Source organism: Rhagoletis zephyria, unplaced genomic scaffold (assembly GCF_001687245.7).
Source record: "Rhagoletis zephyria isolate East Lansing unplaced genomic scaffold, Rhagoletis_zephyria_1.1 Rzeph_scaffold_03819, whole genome shotgun sequence".
In the NCBI taxonomy this organism is placed as follows: Eukaryota; Metazoa; Arthropoda; class Insecta; order Diptera; family Tephritidae; genus Rhagoletis; species Rhagoletis zephyria.
Window position 1 is genome coordinate 27,196 of NW_016160902.1, and position 21,050 is coordinate 48,245.

General features: G+C 35.6%; 1 protein-coding gene across 1 annotated transcript in view; it reads left to right on the forward strand.

The window, feature by feature from the left end:
- hbn (aristaless related homeobox homeobrain) overlaps positions 1-21,050 on the forward strand; it is a 37,209-nt gene that overhangs the window by 12,310 nt on the left and 3,849 nt on the right. The window contains exons 2-3 of the mRNA XM_017624890.1: positions 3,102-3,402; positions 7,164-7,293. Of these exons, the coding sequence (XP_017480379.1) occupies positions 3,102-3,402; positions 7,164-7,293 (431 nt within the window). The remainder of the gene's footprint in view (positions 1-3,101; positions 3,403-7,163; positions 7,294-21,050) is intronic.

The following is a 21,050-nucleotide window of genomic DNA, read 5'->3' on the forward strand; positions in this document are numbered from 1 at the left end:
TATGCTTTAGCTCGTCTAACCTCTGGTGCAGAAAGGTTAGCTTCGGAGTTGTAAGACTGTCAATTGCCCTTGTCAAAAAAAAATAAAAAATTGCCAGCAACAGGATTGATTACTCCAGGTAGGATTTCAGTCCAGGCACTGCTAAAAAGTACCTCAGTTAAGGAATTATTCCCAGCACTAAAAGTGATTATCTCAAAGGGAAACTATTATTATGCAGCCAGTCTAGGCTCTAAGAAGATTATCTGTAGAAGGGATTTCCATGCCAGCGCCTATTTTGGCACAGTCGAGAAAATCTCTGTTACGGAAACCTAGCCATGCTCTAGATGGTATTAGGGCCTTTTCTAGAGAAATTTCGGCCGGGTTATTGTTCTGAAGAAGGTCACAACATTGCTGAACTCAGAAAGAGACGTTGAAACGAATGTTAGTGGAAAATCGCCAATGGGAGGCAGTGTCATATGAAGGTAATGTTCTCTACTCTCGAATTCCTCTACATCGCCGCAGCTACGACAGAAACCATTCCACTCTAGTCCTAGTCTGTTGCCTCGTCGCTCGTTTAACGCCGAGCAGTTGTGCTATCCTACATGTAGGCTTTACAGACCATATTCTATTTACATATAGGTTCGATTAAGTTATTTCTCAGAAAAAGTTTGCAAGATGATAGCGGAATATCCGCGACACTCATCGCAGGTAAGGAGGCTCCTTTTCTTGCCAGTTCATACACCATGTCCTACTAATTTTTTGTTGCCGGACACCCATACCTTAACTAGATATGTGGCGACCGGCTTTCAATGAACTCATTTAGTGCATGTCCTAGATTATCCTTGATGTGGATCTCTAACATCCAGATGGTTTTATCGCTCCCTAACAGCAGAAAAGATAGCAACTGCACGCAGGTCAAGGGAAGAACTCATTTGCCAGCCATCTTACAGCTCCGTTGCTTACTATTTATTTCTGTTAGTTCACCGTGCAGCTGCAGAAATTAAGACAACCGAAAACTTTGGTTAAGCTCTCAGGAGTATTCTGTGAAATTTTTTTCACATACCAAAAGGCGATACTGTGCAGTATGAGCACCTAAAGTCTCAGTCAGTAAAGGAAAATCTTCTAATTACGTCGGGGTGTCAGAACCACGTATCACACAAATTTACGAAACCATATATGTAAGTCTAAAGGACGAACGCAAAGTAAACTCCTTAGGGCTTGGGACAAAGTTTAATTTGCACTTGGGTGAATTTTAAAATTGGCGGCATTTGCAGCGCAGGAAATTGCTGCTCAAAGCTCATAAGTATACATACAAATATAAATTCTATATTCTCTTTACACGCACACAAACAAACGCTTTTCTATGTAGATGCTTACACGCTAGGGATGCCGTTTTTAAATCGATTAAATCGAAGATCTATTAATCGAGCCCTTTCGATTCGATTATTTGTCGATTTATTAGTTCCGATTCGATGCGTGAATTGATAAAAATAATCGAGTATCGACATTCGATTTTTCATCAATTGATGCATATTTATTTATGTACGGTTTGCCCTAGAAAATCTACAAAATTTTTAAGAAAATTGAATTTGAGGCTAGTACAAAAAATGTAGGTCTGGAAACTCCCACCTTTCCAACTTGAGAAAGCAAAGCACAAAGAACTCAATGACCTGCTTCTCTTTCTTCTTCGACTGCAGGGCTCATCAGGGAAACTCTATGTAAAGTTGTGGGTAATTCGATGGCCTATAAAACTAAATTCGTGAATGTTTTTCTAACAAGGGTAATTAAGGGGTGAGACTAAGAGATAGAAAAAACAAAGCAATTTAAAACAAAAAAAATTAAATCTGTTTACATAAGCTTTATTAGGCTAGTGTATGTATAATACACTTTTTTAAAATACCACTTAATTTTGAAGAAAAATTTAATTTTTTTGTGTTAAAAAAACAAAATTTCAAAAAAATTAAGTGCGTCTACGAATACTCATATCGTTGGCTTAATACAGAAAAACCTTATCATACAGTTTTTTTTTATAGTCATTTACGGATTGTTAGCTACCTGATAACTTTTGGATAAATGTAGATATTGAAACACATGTTTGTAGTTTCAGTATTGGTCAGATTGCTCTGTATAAAAATTAAGTAAAATATATCAATCGATCTTGGAGAATCGATTTATTTTTTGACGATTTCTTCCTGGATCGATTATTTCTATTTCGATTCGATTCGATTAAAAAATCGATTTTTTTTTTATTTCGATCTTGCATCTCTATTACACACACACACATATGTTTGTATGCATGCATTTAGCTAAAACGCTTAAACACTTCAATGGACTTTTCTTTGAAATTAATTCAATTGAAATGCCGCCGAATTGAAACTCAATTGAATTGAGGCAACAAGGCATCGAATAAAGTTTTTTTTTTTTGTTTTAGTGAATTGATTTTGCAATATTTTAACCCATTGTTTACACACTTGGCAATTGTGTGTGTTTGCCGAAAAAATTCTTTTGATTTATTGATTTTGTATTTTGCACTGAACACCGAACAGCAGCCGAAGAGCAGCAAATACTCGTACGCTACGCAATTCGCAGGATCAAGCAGAATACAAAGATATACGAGTGTATAGTAATAGAAGCAGAGGGAATTAAAGTGGCAGCAAGCAGCGTAAGCAGTACACAATTGGCAAAAAAGAATGAATAAAATAAAAAAGCACACAAATTCTGAATGCGAATGCGAGCAAGGAGGTGAATAGCAAAGTCATTCAACTGGTTTGTTGTTGCTTTTGTTTGGAAATTATTTCGTTAAGTATTTGAACAAGAAATTTTCAATTGTTTAGTGGCGTTGAGAAGTCGGGTTGCAAATTGTTTGTTTATACTCGTATACGAGTATGTTGAGCTTGAAAATGGGCGGAAAAGTGGGTTGGTGAGGTGATGCATGTATGCCTACTTGCATAAATTTATGTATGTAGGTATGTAACCCAAATATCTTTCTTAAAATGCACTTAAAATTCTGTCAGAATCATTCGAGTTTAGCAAGCTAGCCTTCAAGAAACTTAAATCTATTATCCGATTTGCTATTACTAGTTTGTTTGGCTAACAATTCTCTGCCTCATTTTCTATTTCAGATTCCACAGATTCGTTAAACAACCATCAGCTGCATGCTCTGCATAACAACAATAACAATTTAAATAGCCACCACAATCTGAGTAATAACTCTAGTAATGGCAGCAATGGTAGTAACAACAACAACAACAATAACAACATTAATATGAGCTCATTGCATCATAATCATCAATTGGCTCAACGCGACGAATCGCCCACTAATATGGACAATGGCCTCGATGTTGACAATGATGATGATTTTTCGAATAGCTTGAATAACGGACATGATTTGGGTGATATGGAAAGACCGCGAAAAGTTCGAAGGTAAGATTATACTCCAAAGCCTAGAATTTTTTATTGTTATCGTTAGCGCTTCATGACCTTTAGTTCGATCGGGTTTTCAGACACAGTAAGATTGTACCCAGTTTTAAAAACATACGTATGTAGATGTACATATGTTTCTGCCGCATCCTGTAGTCTTTTCTTTACATAGATTAACATCCCTCCTCTTCCTAGCTTTTGTTCAAATCGCGTTTTCTGCCACCTCATAATTTATTCGTGTTTCAGAACCTTTTGTAAAGCAATAATGGGTAGAAACCAGGATCAGGTAATGCCTCTGTAGGTTATTAATTTATTTTTTCTTTATTCTCATTTCCTTCTTTAACATTTTATTCATTTGGTACCAGTATGCAATCCTCATCCACAGCAAAAGCTGCTTGACTCTTAAAACTTTAAAACAAGATCTCGCTATGTGATCTCTGAAATGGTAAGTTTTTGTTTTGAACTCTACGCCGTTTGACTTTAGCAGCGGCACATAAGAAGATAAGACGAATCGAATACTTTCTTTGGGACTTGAGGTCTTCAAGATGTTGAAAGCTTTAAAAATGCTGTAAGTTTTCCGCTTATCCTGGCTTCAGTGGTACCCGATTCAACATACTTCGATGGACTTCTAACGAGCCTGCGTTAATGCCAACCCCCAGAAAAGGGTCTATTACACTGTTTGAAGTCGGTCCACCTCTGATAAATGAATAAATACCCCATTTGCTTGTATTCAGTCATTCGCTCTGGATAATGATACTTCGTAGAAACTCGTTTCGTTTCTGCCACTGCTTCCATCCGCTATCGTTTTAGTCAGCTACACTCGAAATCTATTGATTTAGTCTGCCACACCCGAAAAAGCTAATTGTATTTGTCCCATTTTATCTTCATGATACCATTATCAATAGCCTTCTATATGTAACTGCACCTTGGGCAACGAAAATTTACCTTTGTCTGAATATATCTCAACCAGAATAGCCTCTGCAGTCACTCTTTCTTAAGTCGTCGAGACAAACAATTGGGTTTCATCCGACGTTTGAGGTCCAGCATGCTGGCAGTTAGAACGACCTTGCATATCCGATTCCGATACTGAGACCATTATTTTCTTTACCGTGCGACTCTTGCCTTCCGCTTGCACAAACGCTTGGTTGGCAACGGAAGAGAATTCCAGAAATGATGAGCTATCACCCGGCCAAACAATTTTGAAAGCTCTTCTTGACCAGATACGCGACTTTCCTTCCCTTCTCCTTTTTTTTTTTGATATCAATATTCATCTGGAAGAAGAAGAAGGACCCCACCTATCATCTCTAATTCTTTCACAATCTGGGTTGTGTGTTTCAGTCTGCTTTGATGGTAGTGTACCGTACATCTAACTGCCGTCCCTAAATTGGAGCGCTAAGCGTTGCGTTATCCATTGTCAACGAGTGTCATCGCGCGCTATACCCAAATCAACGCGTCGTCAATTTTGACGTTTTCTCATGTCCTCTCGTTTTTATTCTCGTTTCCTTTTTCACTTCTTTGTCCGTTCTCTTTCTCTTCGTCTTCTGCATCCAACTTCAGCACGTAACGCCCTGTCAAAAATGAAAATTCCATTTGCTCGGCGTTAGCGCCGCGTTATTGTGGGATGCTTCATACAAATTGTATGGGCATGAGGATTTTTGACAGTTGCTTGGCGCTTGACGCGCCAATTTAGGGATGGCAGTTAGTTATTGGCAAGTTTTGCCATTTTGATTCCACAACTCGTGCAACCTACAGAAATTTGGCGGCATTGATGAATTTCAGTACGCCATACAGAGAGAGTTGGCTACACTCTGAAATATTCTGCAGGAATGGTTTGCTGAGTCATCCTTGCGGGGGCTGAGCATTTTCGCAGCTGCGGCACAACCTATTGAATGGCAAGTCAAGTCTTTTGGCATGTACACCAAAGGGCCAGTGCCGCGTTCAGGCTGCCGTGAGATTGTGGTTATTTTCTTTGCTCATTCCTAAAAGAGCGCTGATTTTAAGTGGTTCGTAGGACACCCAGAATTTCCGAGTAATCCTATACGATCTTATAGCGTTCCATCTCTGTCTAGCCTTCGAAGAATAAATTTCGGTAATTCTGCCCTCGTTCTCCCTAAGTGAGGCACCCATGTCTACCGCGTGAGGCACACTCAGTGGGTAAGCGGTACATCACTAGCTCTTCCGCTGTTTCCTTTCCGTAAATGTCCCTTTGCCCGGGGACCATATTAGGGTAATTTCATATTGATCAGGAATAAAGCCCAGCTCTCTTCCAAAGTCATCCACTAGTTAAGATCTAACAGAGAAAATTATAGCCACATGGCTATTTAAGAAGATATTTTAGTAGGTGAAAATATAGCTTTAGGTTATATTAATCAATGAGAACCTCTGCATCAACCCCAAATTCCATATTTGATCCATCCGTAAATACAGTCTAGCCCCCCAAGAACTTAACCCTTCCTTGAGGCCTGCTACTGCGGCTGGGGAATTTCGTGCATGGTTTTTGATGAATCCAGGCCTTCGATAGGCAGCGATTTAATTTCAGGCCGTGATGCGTATAGTATGGATTTATGCCCGAATGATCTTTTCTTCCGGAGCCCCAAGATACGCAGCTTTATAGTTACTTTCAAATATCTTATTTTGATGAAGCTTTTTGGTTAGGGGAGTCATAAGTACGTGATGCTTTGAACGAGGGATTGTTTTTCGGCTCCAAATATGTATTTCCTTTGATTTGAATATCTATACTTTGTTCCGGGTTTTAGTTATATGTCGAGGCTCTCAAAATAGGCTTTTATTTTAGCGAGGAAAAGTTGATGTAGTAATATTTGCGGCTAATTACTTCTCCTTTTGTCAAGGCAATAAGAAAACTGTCAACATATCCATGTGGTACCGACTTCCTCAATTGCTGCTTTACGGTATTTTGTGGTGGATCTATGCTTCGTCGACCGTTATGAAATGATGCTGAAATTCATTTGAGTTGCGAATAAACAACCCCAATTGCTTTTGTGACCAATGACGACGACTTGCCGATATCGTTCTCACATCCAGTTGTGAGCAGTCGGACCAATCGGGCTTGCAGAACATTCGACATATTTTGTACTTTCACTTTGGAAATTAGATAATCAACTTCCATAAAGCACTTATGTGTCAAACTTATACATACGTACTTAGTTTCATTGTTGGTTTTTCCAAAAAATACTCTTCTAGCTTTCCATGATTTATTGTAGTCGTAAACATCTTAAAGCCAATGACATTTCCAAAGTAAAGTTATGCTTTCCAGCAGGGAAATGATAAACGATTAACAATGTGGTTGTTCACGCTTGCCTGGTTATCAGGTTATTTGGTTAAAAATAATTTTTATGTAGTGTATTTTATATTTGCACAACAATATCTTTCCGATGGCAAATTCCTTTCTAAGCAAATCGTGGTTTCTTCCTTGTGATCGGTACGAACCGGACCGTAAGTAGGATTCCCCAAAAATGTACTAAGTGGAGGTTATGTTACCCTCTTTCTATAAAATCAGTCATCGTCACTGTAAAGCAAAATGTTTATTTCTGCCAATTTGTTATCCCCAAATTTAAATCCGCCTAGCAAAAATATGTAAAAAAAATAAAAGAAATGGCATTAAATGTAACTTCTGCGCAAATCGCGGAAGCGGCTTCTTTCATTCATTGCGCATAATTCGCTTACTCAATAAGTTTATTTATTTGATTTTGAACAATTGAAAACAAAAACTTTGATTTCTTTTATTTATTCACAATTCGTTACAGATCACGCACAACATTTACAACATTTCAATTGCATCAATTGGAGCGCGCCTTCGAGAAGACTCAATACCCTGACGTTTTCACAAGGGAAGATTTGGCGATGCGTTTGGATTTGAGTGAAGCACGTGTACAGGTAAATACATAAATAGACAACAAATTGCGATTTTATTGTCTAGTATATGTATGTATGTGTAGTATATTTGTATGCACTAGCTACATACATATGTACATATTCGCTTGCTACTGCAGCTAGAAAATTGTTATCTGATTTTGTAATTACTTACGGATTAGCGCATTTTTGCAACTATCATTGGCAGCTGCAATGCGGGGTTACTTTTTTCTAACATATATATGTGTACATATGCACATACATAAATGTATCTGTTCGTTTGAGATATATTTTTTTAATATCAAGTTGCGTTTAGATGTTCCCATGACGATTGTAGCGAATTAGAACTTTTAATATTATGTACAACCTATAATGGGCGTATTAATGGTGTAATTGTCTGTTCACGTGAGTCAATTTGATTGTAAGTGGATGATGAGATACTTAAGCGTTTATGCTTGTTCGAAAGGATGCGAATTGAAGCATTCTTAATCGTTTTTGGAATTCTAATCGAATACTCGCGTTTGTTTTGGCGTGATGATAGAGCTGGTACAAATTTCTTCAATGCTTTTTTATTAGCGGTGGGTGATTCCATGAGATTTTTTTTAATAAAAATATACAAACTTTTTTTATATATATTTTTTTTCTGAGCAAAGCAATGCCGTTTTGTTTTCTTCAAATCTATGTATATATACAATTTAATCTCCAATATTTGAAAAACTAGAGCTGATATATTTTGCTTCGTAGAAGTCAAAATTTATATCCGAAGAATTATTTAGGTATGATTTTATTCAAGTTTAAAAAAATATAACAAAAATGAACTAAAAAGCAAAAAATAAAATTTTCAAACTTAAGTATCAAATCAAGAATTATCAAATAATTTTTTTTAGCTTTTCAGTTCATTTGTATTATATTTTTTAAACTTCGTAAATTTTTTTTTGGTAAAAAGCTTTAAGTCACTCAAATGTACAGTTATTTTTTTTTGTGAAAGTAAAATTGAATGTTCAGCGCAAATAATGCTTTTTGAATTCTTTTCATAGGTATACTATGAGATGTTGGTAAAAAAATTCAATGTATTAAAAAATATGATTTTTTTATAAAACAAGAACCGAAATTTTACAAACTGACCACTTTATTTCTGTTGTCCAATTAGTTCTCCTAGCTGCTGTCAAAAAATCTTAAGATTCGAATAAATGGTTGCTGAAATATTTCAAAAAGTGTAAAAGCCTGCTTAAAAATTTGTTGCAAATAACTCGTCAAAAGAATAAAATTATCGCAAAATCTTTAGTGCCAAATAATGCATACCATGTTAACTTTCAAAATCGGTCAATGAAATATAAAAAATCGAAAAATTAACTTTGGGTAGCCCAGTTGAGAAAACTTGACTCATTATAAACAGAAAAACACGCTGAAAAGTTACTCTCAACTCCAAGCTGATATTCTAAGTGCTACATTTCTGTAAACGTTTTTTTTTTATAATTTCTATGTTTTTGTATGAAAAATGTCATATACATATGTATGTTGTTTCAACATGGTTCGGCACACGAAAGACAAGTGTTGAGTTAAGATGTTTTCAACAGGTACCGCAACGGTTATGATCTGTATAATAATATTCACCCAGGAATCTTGAAATGACCTTGGTATGACCTCTAGATGACCTTGAAGAATCAAGCGATCCCGATGTTCGGATTCATCGAAAACAAAAACCTATGTATGTATATGAATTTTTATATTTATTCGATGAAGTTTTCCCTATCTGACCCTCAAATGACACACTATGGAGGTTAATGGACCTCTTATTCGGGTGTAGCGAGGAAAAACCCCATATATGTACATACGTATATGAATTTTCAGGTTTATGCAATGAATATTTCGTTATTTGACCACCAAATGAACTCGATGGATGGAAATTAACAAACCTCGGATTCTCATTCAGGGCGCTGAATAAAATAGGGATATAGATGTTTGGTTCAGAAACTGTGTTATTCTTTTTCGAACAAATAATAAATCCTTATATTTAATAGTTAATTTCGGTCCCTGATTTCGAAAGGTCATAAAAGAGAACAAACTTTATAATTATTTGGAATAGGAAAACTGTGTTTTTAACATTCATTTAGAAGTGCTGGTAATATACATGCCATTCCATTCCATTTGCACATTTGAGTGCATAGGTAAATAATCTCTTATTATATTAATTCCAATTTAATTGGTTATAATAATGTTGAGTGCAAATTGACTGGATAAATATTGATGTTTAATTGCGAAATGACTTTTGTTTATTATTTTTGCAACATAATTTTCACATTAATAGGCCAATTAGCAGCAATTAAATATGTATGAGTGAAAAAGGATGTGATGCATTGAGTACACCGGCAATGGAATGGAATGAAATGGTAGCAACAGCAGCAACGACAGCCAATTATGTTGCTGATTATGCAAATTAAAATTGCAACAATTGTAATAATCAAGCATATTGATGTGCATGAGTGTGTAATAGTACCTACAAATGAGAGTGTGAGTGCTGAGTTGAACTGCACATTGAAATGAAAATGAATCAAGGATTGTTGTCGTCACTGTGGCGATTTACATGGCTTTTATTGAAGGGAGTAGTAGTGATCTCTAGTATGTGTGTGTGTGTTTGATTATTTGAGTAATTTGCATAAGAATACCGCCAAGTAGCGACTTATTGTTGTTGCCGCCGCTGCTGCACAACCAATTACATATATCCTGCACGCGCCGTCCGCTATGCTACATTCTTATGTGTGTATGTATGTATGTATGTCCGTACATGGTTTTGTGCTTNCTGTTGTTGCCGCCGCTGCTGCACAACCAATTACATACATATATCCTGCACGCGCCGTCCGCTATGCTAGATTCTTATGTGTGTATGTATGTATGTATGTCCGTACATGGTTTTGTGCTTATCCATTGCCATTGTCGATAGCTTACCATTTCGACCGATGAGAATTTAATTTACTGGCAATTTGGTGTTTTGTCGTGGTTGCTGGTAGAACAAATTGGTGCAGCAGTAAATTTTATAAATAGCGTTAAAACACTTTAAATCGTTTTGTGTATACAAAACATTTGTTGTCATTGAATTAAGTTTTTGGGGTGGGAAGCGCCAGCAAATGCGCCTGCAAGTATACTATGATGAAGTGCAGTCAACGAGAAAGGGGTGCGATTTTTTTACGTTTCTCATTACCTTTCGTTAATGCTGCGATGTGCTGTTAAGGCTGCTGTTACATTGGATGCGAATTCGTACAAAAACTCAATAGTACGAATTCGTATGAAATTCTTTGTTGCCCAAACGTGGTACTGGTTGGCCAATAAGAATAACGACCGTTTTCGTTATAATTACTTGCAAGCAAAGTAACCAACCTGTACCACGATTTCGCAAAAAAAAAGTCATACGAATTCGCAGCCATTATAATAGTAGCCTAAGGTCGAGGTCACGCAATGAGCGGCAAAGCGGCGAGCGGCTGAGCGACGCCATACAAAAATGCCGCTCAGCCGTCCAGAAATGCCGCTCAGTGCGTGGCCTCGACATAATGAGAATTTTCCAAGCGATTAAATTGAGGTACGGAATTTAGTGAATAGTGTCATTGATTTGAATTGATTTTACCGGAAATTTTTTTGCACATACACTTAGACTTAGGATTTAAAAGCTTTTATGAAGGTGTGCCATTCGGTTGATATTTCATGAATTTTTTTAAATTATATAAAAAATGTATTACATGTGTATAATTTTCAGAGGCCGTGAACGCGTTGCAGTTTTGATTTATGTAGTTATACATGAGAGCAAAATTTAATGTCAAGAACGTTCCCTTGTCGGGAATTTTTTTAGAGATTTTTCGAAAATTTTTAATATTTGTTAAATTGCTTTTCTCCTTGCTTTTCGGGATTTTTCGTAGAATGTTAACGAATTTTCAGCTGCGTTTAAAATTGTGTTCAAATTACAGCATAAATGACTTAGTTTCGATCAAATTACTCCAAGTGCGTTCAGACTTGCTTTCATGACTTCTAACTATCATGATTGGCAGCGGTCTTTCAGCTCACCACTGGCAACTATTTTGAACGCTCTTTACTATCTTTCGAAATACTTATTGAAAGATCTGCTAACGAGGAGATTTTACCCTGGCATTCAGTAAGCAGTCGCTAGTCACAAATAGTGACTTTTGGTGGTGAACATGAATTTTGAGACAATTTGGTATTCAGTAAGCTGTCTCACGTCTCTAGTCTCAAGAAAAGTCACTAATTTGTCAGCTAGCTCTGAGCAGGTCACAAAAAGAAAAATATGGAGGAAAATAGAATTGCTTTGCATTTTATTAAAAACAAAAAACGCGAGAATTTAGCGAGGACACAGGTATTTTTTCAACAACAATCTTATTAGAAAATTAACCAAAATACTTTAATATCATAAAAATTCACTGAAACTTTTGTTTTTAAAATATGAAAATCTAAAGATTATTGTAAAAAAAATAAAACTAAACAAGAAGAAAAAGAAAAAAACCAAATAAAAAATAAATAAAAAATAAAAAAATAAAATTCCGGATGTCTCGAGCGGTAGTCTAAAGCTTCGATCACTTGGCCATTTCGACTTTTAGAACAGCCTGAGCTAAAGGCATACATAAACGCTATCAGTTGACTGGTTTTGTTTGTTTTCACCACACATTTTTGGTGACTTATTGTGACTCCTACTGAATATCCAAATCAGGGTAGCCAGCTCATTTTTGAGAATTCCACGATTTCAATAATGTAATTCGCCATTTTGCCAGAAATTTCGTAAAATTTCTCACACATAGATACATATGTTCTTATTTACAAAAAAAAATTATGCATTTTCCGTTTATTTGATTTTTAAGTGCAATTAATCTTTATATTCATAAACCAAACCAAACTTTTTATAAATAAATAATAAATAAGTTAGTTAACAAATAAATAATAAATAATTTACATATGATATTAACAAAAATACAGTGGTGTAAAAAATTTTAGTCCCACCAAATTTTGAAAAGTTTTCACAATATTTAAAAAACAAATTCAACAAACTTTCGTAAAAATTTGGAGCTTTTTAATTAGATTTTCTAGAAAAATTTTGAGTATGCAGTTTGGGATACAAAACTCAATTCTAGTATAAGAAAGTTTAAGTTTCGAGTGGCTAAAAACTGAAATTCCCGCAAATCGGGGAATTCCACACGAGTTGGCTTCCCTGACCCAAATCATCTCAAGTCGCCAAAATAGTCGCTTATTGCTAGTCTCAAATTTAGTGACTTCAGATGCCACTGAATTACTGATTACATTAGCGTTATGCTGTTCGTCTTCTAGCAACAAGTTTTTTTGTTTTTACTTTAATTAAATTTTAAAATATACGAATATTTTTCATTTTCAAACAATAAAAATTAATAAATAAAAGAAATTTAAATTACAATAGAAAAAAAATATTAAAAAAGCAGGCAATAACACTTAATTAGATTTGATTAAAAATATTTTAATTAAAAAAAAAAAACATTAAAAAGAAATGTAATAATATGCTAAAAATTAAATAAAATAAAACATATTTTTTTCTTAAAACAATAAACTCTAAATAATAAAAGAAAATGTAATCAACAAAAGTATAAACAACTTTATTGAAATAAAGAAAAAATAAATAAAATAAATTTTTAAAAAGTAAGTAAAATTTTAAAAATACTTTTATTTCTTACACAAAAAAATCTAAAAAATTTAAAGAAAATGTAACTAAAAAAAATAATTTAAAAACGAAAACAAAAATAATACCGGTTTCAAAATATGAATTGAATTAAAAAAAATATTATTTTTAAAACAGTAACAACCAAACCATTAAAAAAAATTAAAAAAATGAAAAAAGTACATAAAATAAGTTTCTGAAAATTAAACAAAAAATATATATATCCTTTTTCAAATGCAGAAAATTGGAGAAAAAAAGTATATTAAAAAGAAGGGCAAAAAACTCGTTTGTGCTAGGACTGTGCCTTACCCACTCGTATTTTGCGGTTGGTGGAATGGGCTAAATGGTATGCAAGAGCCTTCTCTCAAAGTGGCTTTCCACCACGAGTGGTGAATGAGAGCTTTTTTTCTAAGACTTTTGTGCTAGAATAACAAAAGTCTTTCGAACTAGCTCGCCATCTGTCTTTCATTTGTCTTTTTTTTATTTATTTATTAAGTCTACAGAAAAATGTTTTCTTACAGACAAATGAGATAAAAAGATTTAGATATTTAAGTATGTATGATATATGTATAACGAAAGACTTTTTACTACCTTTGCCAGAATTGCCCTATAAGACCATTCAGAGCAGACAGAAAAGTTTTTAGGAACACAAAACCGCGATCTGTGCTTTTTGAGGAACTATCTAAAAAAGGACTTTGAAATGACTTCCAATGAGAACGTTGAGTCAGCGATGGAAATTCTTACTTCCAAATCCTGTGCAGAGATGTTAAAAATTACTCTAATTCCGAAAAACAGACTGACAGTCTAGGATGTAGTAATAAAGCGAAATATAAATCTTAATTTATTCGTTCAAATAGGAAATTTCGATATTTTGTACTAGGAGGTAATTAAAATTGCGAATCTGGCAACATTGAGTCTAACTAACAATTTTAGATCTATGGGAGTATGGGAGCGTTAACAGATTTTTTACGAATTCAAGGTCTTAGAAGTCGCTTAAGAAATTTGATGTTTATACATGGATTTTTTGGGAACTTTTAGAACTGGATTAGATGTTATGTGTATAAATGGTTCGCCTGATACTCATATCAGTCATCTCTGAACTGCGTTTCAATACTAGCTCTACAATTTTTTCAACCTTAAATAGTCGCACACGATTATCTATCTACAAGTACTGCAAATCAAATAACTTATCTTTAAGCTCTTTTGAATACGCATCCTTGACACGAAACACTTACATGCATATGCATTTATTTACGAATTTAAATTCATTTAACAGGGGAGAGAAATGAAGGGAAATTTTAAAATGACTGCTTTACGCCCCTATTGTTTCTGTTGTTGTATCTACTAACTTGACCTAACAACGCCATGCACAAATTTGACATAAACATCGATGGCCTGAGCATATGTATGCCAACACTTCACCCCTCGTTAGCGTGTTTGATGATCAATCGACAAAATTACGGGTAGATACATGCGAAATCCCTTTTACTTCAATATGGACAATAATGATGGCAATAAAAAACGTATAACAACAAAGCGCGATAACGCGTATTGGCAATTTGTATGTGAAATTAACAAAAACGGATTTAGTGAAAATAAAAAAAAAACACACAATCGTGGCTGGTCCCTTTTTTCACCCAACATCCTCAATATGATGAGATTTTAATACGTTTGAGGACTTACCTATTTAGATACATAGTATGTGAATAAATATGTATGTAGACAAAAATCTGTTTGTTAGCTAAATTGGTCATTGATAGTATCTGTTTGCGAAAAAATCAAAAATCACATAATACACGCTCACACTTTCGCTAACAATTCAATTGCTTTTCGCATAACCAGCGCATACTCGCATGTATGTATGTAAATATACCGACTGCCCTGCCCGGTGGAGGATAAATGAACGGCTGGCTGGCGGTTTCAGCTTGTTGTTACATTTTTAAATGCACCGATTAGTAGCAGTAAATCGCTTACAAGTACCACACCGTTTTTTCATTCTAATACTATGTCCTTTTGCTCACACACACATATATGTAGTTGTTGTTATTTGTCATTGAATCAATTGAGTTTTGTATGCGCATTAAATGAACCTTTGGCAGTGGTGTCCACACTTCTCCACACATGGGCGTGTGCGTGAGTGTGTGTGTGTGTGTTTGATTTATTAAAGGACGCTTAGACTCAGCAACGCGAACTGCGCCCAACATGTTGGCATAAAGATGGCAATTATTTTCGGATTTAATGCACTCGGAAGGACATGAGCGACTGGCGGCAAATTGAGCGATAAAAAAAGGAGACAGGAAAAAAAAACTGAAATCCATAAAAAAGTATACAATCGTATTGGTCACACATGCAAGCGTACGTTGGGTTTAGTTGTGGCAAAAACACTAGTGTGCACATTAGGGTAGCCCAAAAAAAAGTGAAGTCGGAACTTGAATGCTCTAACTCCCCGAAGATTGCTCTATATGGAAAAAATATACCCTTTTTTTTTTTGAAATCAAAGCGCTCAAAGGTTTCCAAGTATTTTATATGGTGGAAAAAACAATACTTTTCCTAGAAATGGTAGAGAATTCTTGAAAATCAATTTTTATTGGTCTTCCACTGCATTTTCTGAGGCTTTTTTCGGAACTGTAAAATATAGTTACTATGAAAAAATGGTTTAATAAACAATTGCGTATTATTATTGGGAATCTCCTGAAAAGAAGCTAGGTTTGCCGACCGAAAAATTTTGATTTTCACGAATTCGATACCATTTCTACGAAAGGTTTTTTCCAATATAAAATACATACATATACAAATACTTCAATATAAAAAGTAGGAGTATATTTTTCGGTATAGATTAATCCTAGGGAGTGAGAGCATTAAAATTCCGACTTTGCTTTTTAACATGCATTTTTGTACCACCCTAATGTACATACATATGTATATATATGTACGCTTGTTTGATAAATTGGCTGGTAACTAACAGGTTTAGTATCAGGCGATTGTTTATTCATAATATCTGGCTAGATAGGGTTGTTGGATTATGAACATGTTTACATTATTCATACTGGCTTCCTTGCTCATGTAAATATGTGTGTATGTTTCTATATTGACAAGCTGTTATATTTTTATTGGAATTAAAAAAATTCACAAGAGCTTGCACACACAACTTTCCAGGCATTTATACTTTAAAAATATTTCGAACCGATCGACATATGTATGTATGTACATATTTATGTTTGTATAGGGTTTTTGGATTTTTAAGCAACCTCGGCTGTAAAACAATTCACTCCGGGGAAACAAACCAATTTTGTGTAGGCATGAAAATCTTCCTGAACCTAAACGTATTTATTAGCACAAGCGACAGATATTTCATTTTTTCAAAACAAAAGTTTCCGTATTGGGGTATAGGCTTTATCCTAGATTAAGGCCAATGCAGAACCCTACCTAAATAACTCAAAAATTACCTCATTACCAAAATGTTGTTCTTCTTATTTGGCACTACAACTGTTTGCCGGTCTGAGCCGATACCAAAAAACTTCACCGATTGCCTCACATCTTTGCAAATTTGCGATAGTTGTTCATTCCGAGTGCAGACAGATCCTTTCGCGCTTGGTCCTTCCATTTTGGTCGTGGGCGCTCTTAGCTTTCGTTGTCCATGTCGTTAAAAAGGTCATGTTATTCCTTCTTCGGTACACAGATTTTGCGTAGAATAGTTCTCTCGGAAGCCCCCAAAAACCTTCTTATTTTTGTTCGACATCCTCCACATTTCTACGCCTACCGAGCCCAAAGTAGCACCTGTTGGCAAGAGTTATCACTGTTCCATTTGCGAGGATCGTTCACATTTGGGGGGCAGGAGGAAGTGGTCCGAGGCTGTTCTGTTCTTTTCATTGGGTTGAAGTTTTTACGTGACGGGCATCAAGCCGAGCGACCAACACATTGCTGGAATGAATGTTTTTCAACCGGCTAAACGCTTATATAGCGAGCCGCTTGCTTCAACACGGATGCCTTTATGCAGCCGCACCTACTGGTGAACAGACGCTGCGGACTTCAATGAGCCCTTAAACCGAACAAACGGAATGACCCCACCGATGCTCCCCTCCCCCTCTTTACGCCGTGACACCAGGTTCCAATCGGATTTGTTACCGCATTTCGCACAGAGGTTGCTAACGTTGCCCAAAGTGCGCGAAAGAGGGCGCAAGAGTCGGGATTGAGTATAGCTGCGCAACTCTAAGTGTATAGCAAGAAGAACGACTATACCCCATTGCACTCCATGGGTTGTTTACGATATTCAAAAGTGTTCTAAACTTTATTGTGAAGGATGCTAGAGCCACAGGAATAGGTTAGGTTGAATTGGGTGTCTGCATTCAGTAGGATTAGTGGGCCCATTTTAATACCGTTCCACAAGCTAGTTACCTTACCTAGAAATATAACTAAATAAGTGGCTGTATTAACAAAAGGCGATAATCCATGAGTGCTGCCTACACTTTGGTCCGCTCGACAGTCAAGGAAGTGATAAAAAAATCGACAGTATTCGACGATCGCAAATACGTCTTTGTACCAGGAGAGCTCGCTTTACATTTTGGAGGCATTGATGTATAAATCATGCAGCGGAGATATCAAATATCCCGGCGCAGTCGGCTTAAGGAAATGGAAGTACTCAAAGGAGACTGTAGAGGAGATCAGTTACCTTTCTAAAGTTGGAAGGAAAAGTAGAGGTACTACTGCTAACTATACCCCACCGTTATTTCGTTCAATAAACCCAGTTCTAGGAGTCTTATAGCAGACTCCGGAGCAATGTACAATACGCGAAGATCAATAAATATAAAACTGGGGACCAATTCTCAGCCCAATAAAATGCTCTGGGTAAAATAAAATTTTAGTCCTTTACGACGAGTTTGGTAATGTTTTAATTTTTTGGTATTGCTCTTCAATAACAAATTGTTGAGATCCACCATACCGACAAGAAACGCTTAGGCGACTACAGCGCAAAATCAAGAAGCATATATTTTGCTGTTGATATCATTAAGCCAGGCAATGAGCATACCCGGAAGCATGACAACACATCCGTTCCTTTTGCCATAAGTGAATAACGCAAATCTGTTGTCACAATTACGATTCTTCCTTTCATCTCAGCACAAGGAAAAGATACAAATAATAACTCAACATCAGAGTAGTATTTGTAACAATTAAAATTCTCATGTACTTATTTGCATTTATAAAGTACATTATAACCATATGAATACACATAACCATGCACATTAGACTGCATCACTCCCTATACAAAAAAAAAAAAAAATCGGTACTATTTTTCCACTGGAATTATAAAATCTACTATCTCTTAAGACTTCTTCCAAAATATTTCGGAAAAATATTAACATTAACGTTAGCTGGACCGATTTGAAAATACATCCAAAAATTCAGTTTTTTATTAATAGAAATAGGTTTTTAAGTATTCTTTTTAAATCAACTCAGATGACCAAACAGTTTAAGCTTAAACAATTTGCATACAAATATTCAAGTTTTTCTTAAACCAGTTTTTGAAAAAAGTTAAGAAACAGCATCAAAACTCTCATTATTATGATTCCGTTGATACAAAATTTGAATATTTTTTATGCTTAAACTCCATTTTTAGAGGTATTTTCAAACCAGTCCAGCCCACGTTAATCTTAATATTTTTCCGAAATATTTTGGTAGAAGTCCTAAATTATAATAGATTTTGTAATCCCGAAAAAAACAGCAACTTTTTTGGTGATGCAGTCTAATGTTCATATATACTACATACGAGTACAACTGCTCAAGGGCTTTCAGAAATGTTTTGCATCTTCGACAAAATTGTCAACACCGTTAGACAACTCAACCGACAACACCCAGCCATCCAGCTCGTTGTCTTTATTACAATAATCATCTTTATGCATCTACCCCCATCCAGCGTTGCCGCTGCCTGCACGCTCACACGCTCTTTGCTTGCTGCATTGTTGTTGAGTCGAAGAGATGGTACCATTTAGAGCAATTATTGCCAGGAAATCATTACTAATTTTATACTCGCAATGTTGCTTGCATTGTTGGCCAACAGTCGACGCAGCCGCCAGCGACGCTCGCCAGTCACCAGGAGGAGGTTGTTGTTGCTCATCTTCGCAATTTCACCCTCCCAAGTTTAACCATTGCCAGCTTCTATACACGAATTTTCTGGTGAAATTGGCGTATATAATTTGTTTGAAATTTCATCAGCTCACATGCCAGCTCCTCGATCTCTTCGACCTTCTCGAAGTGCTGGTATTTTACAATAGCTTATAAAGTTCTTTAAACGTTAGCCAATTTGAAATTTTCAACTTTGTGAACTTTGCAACACATTCTCAGCGCTTATGCTTGTATAGCTTTAGAAATGTATGTCGTCCGTTTTCGGTCCTTAGCTTTGTGCAAATTTGCTTACAAACAATTAATTTTCTTAATACCCCACCGCAACAAGCGAATATTTCACTTACACTTACACCCCGCCACATTGGCCGCAGACACGCCCCAGCCGCAACACAAGGTGAGCAAAGCATCAAAAGGATCTGGGCACTTAAGTATTTATGTATCTATGCATTTGGAGTCTACACTACTACATAACTACATATGCATGTCCTTTAAAATTGCTGCCTGTCAACTACAAGCATGTTAGCGGAAATGTTTTCCATCTACGCCCATCATGAAATTCGACTATCTATGCATATGCACAAATATACTTATATGTATAAATTTATATCTATCTGTATGTACATATGTAAATCTGTATGTTTGTCATATAGTGGCGTGCACATGAGTGCGAGTTAAGTTTGTGCAAGTTGTTTAAGGATGTTGAAATTCCTTTAGTAGTCGCTGGCTTTAGAAAATTACATTCGTTTGCGGTCATAGCTTTACAAGTTTGCGGATTTTTTTAACTCTTGCAAATATAAAAATGGACATAAATTGTTGGTAATTTAATAAGTGGGCATACGTTTTTGGATATGTAAAAGCTGGACATAAATTTATGGGCATTCAAAAGTGGGACATAAATTTATGGCCAGACATACATTTATGTCCATTTAATTGTTGGACATAAATTTTTGATGATTTAAAAATTGTGCACATGAAATTGACAGCAAATATTGGTTTGCAATAAGTGGACATAAAAAACTGAACACTTAAAACCGTACATGTGGATGGATACTTTTGAGACACAAGCTATCTTAGGTGAGCAGTTTATTTGAACTCTTTAAAGTAAACAATAAATATACATAAGTTTTACGTAATTTAATAACTGGACATAACATTTTTTGCCATGTATTGGACGGGACATAAATTTGTGGTCATTCAAAAGTTGGACATAAATTTTTGGTAATTTAACATTTTAAACTGGACATGTGAATGGGTTTATTTGGACGCTATTCAGTTTTTTCTCTTGTTAGCATTTTCAACAGGCGACATATTATATATACATTGGGGTGGTCCTTAAAATATGAAATGAGCGATTTTTTTCAGTCTCACCCCTTCAATTGGTAATACCACGGTCACAGATATCACATACAAGTTTTGGTCCCGATTGGAGTCGGTTAAGACGTCTTCATAGAGTAATCTGAATTTTGATCCCTGTGCGCCACGCCTTAACCGAAATTAACATATTCATATATATTCATCAACAGTACAGTAGAAAAATATTCCACGCCAACATTTAATTATTTTTAAATAATATGACTTTTAAGTTAAGGCCTGTCGTGTAAATGTGGTGCTATGGGGCGTATACGTTACACACAACTACGGGTATATGATCACGAGCTGTTATTTTTACATTTTTATACCCGAGCGTACTTGTGCACAAGGGTATATTAATTTTGTTCACATAACGGTTGTTTGTAACAGCCAAAACGAATCGATATAGATATAGACAAATGTGTACATAAATGCTCAGAATGAATAGAGAAATCGATTAAGCCATGTCTGTCTGTCCGTCCGTCTGTCCGTCCGTCCGTGTACACGATAACTCGAGCAAAACTTGAGATATCTTAACGAAATTTGGTATGTAGGTTTTCTTTTATCCAAGTTAGGTTGGTATGGGTGAAATCGGACTGTAACCACGCCCACTTCCCATATAACGGTA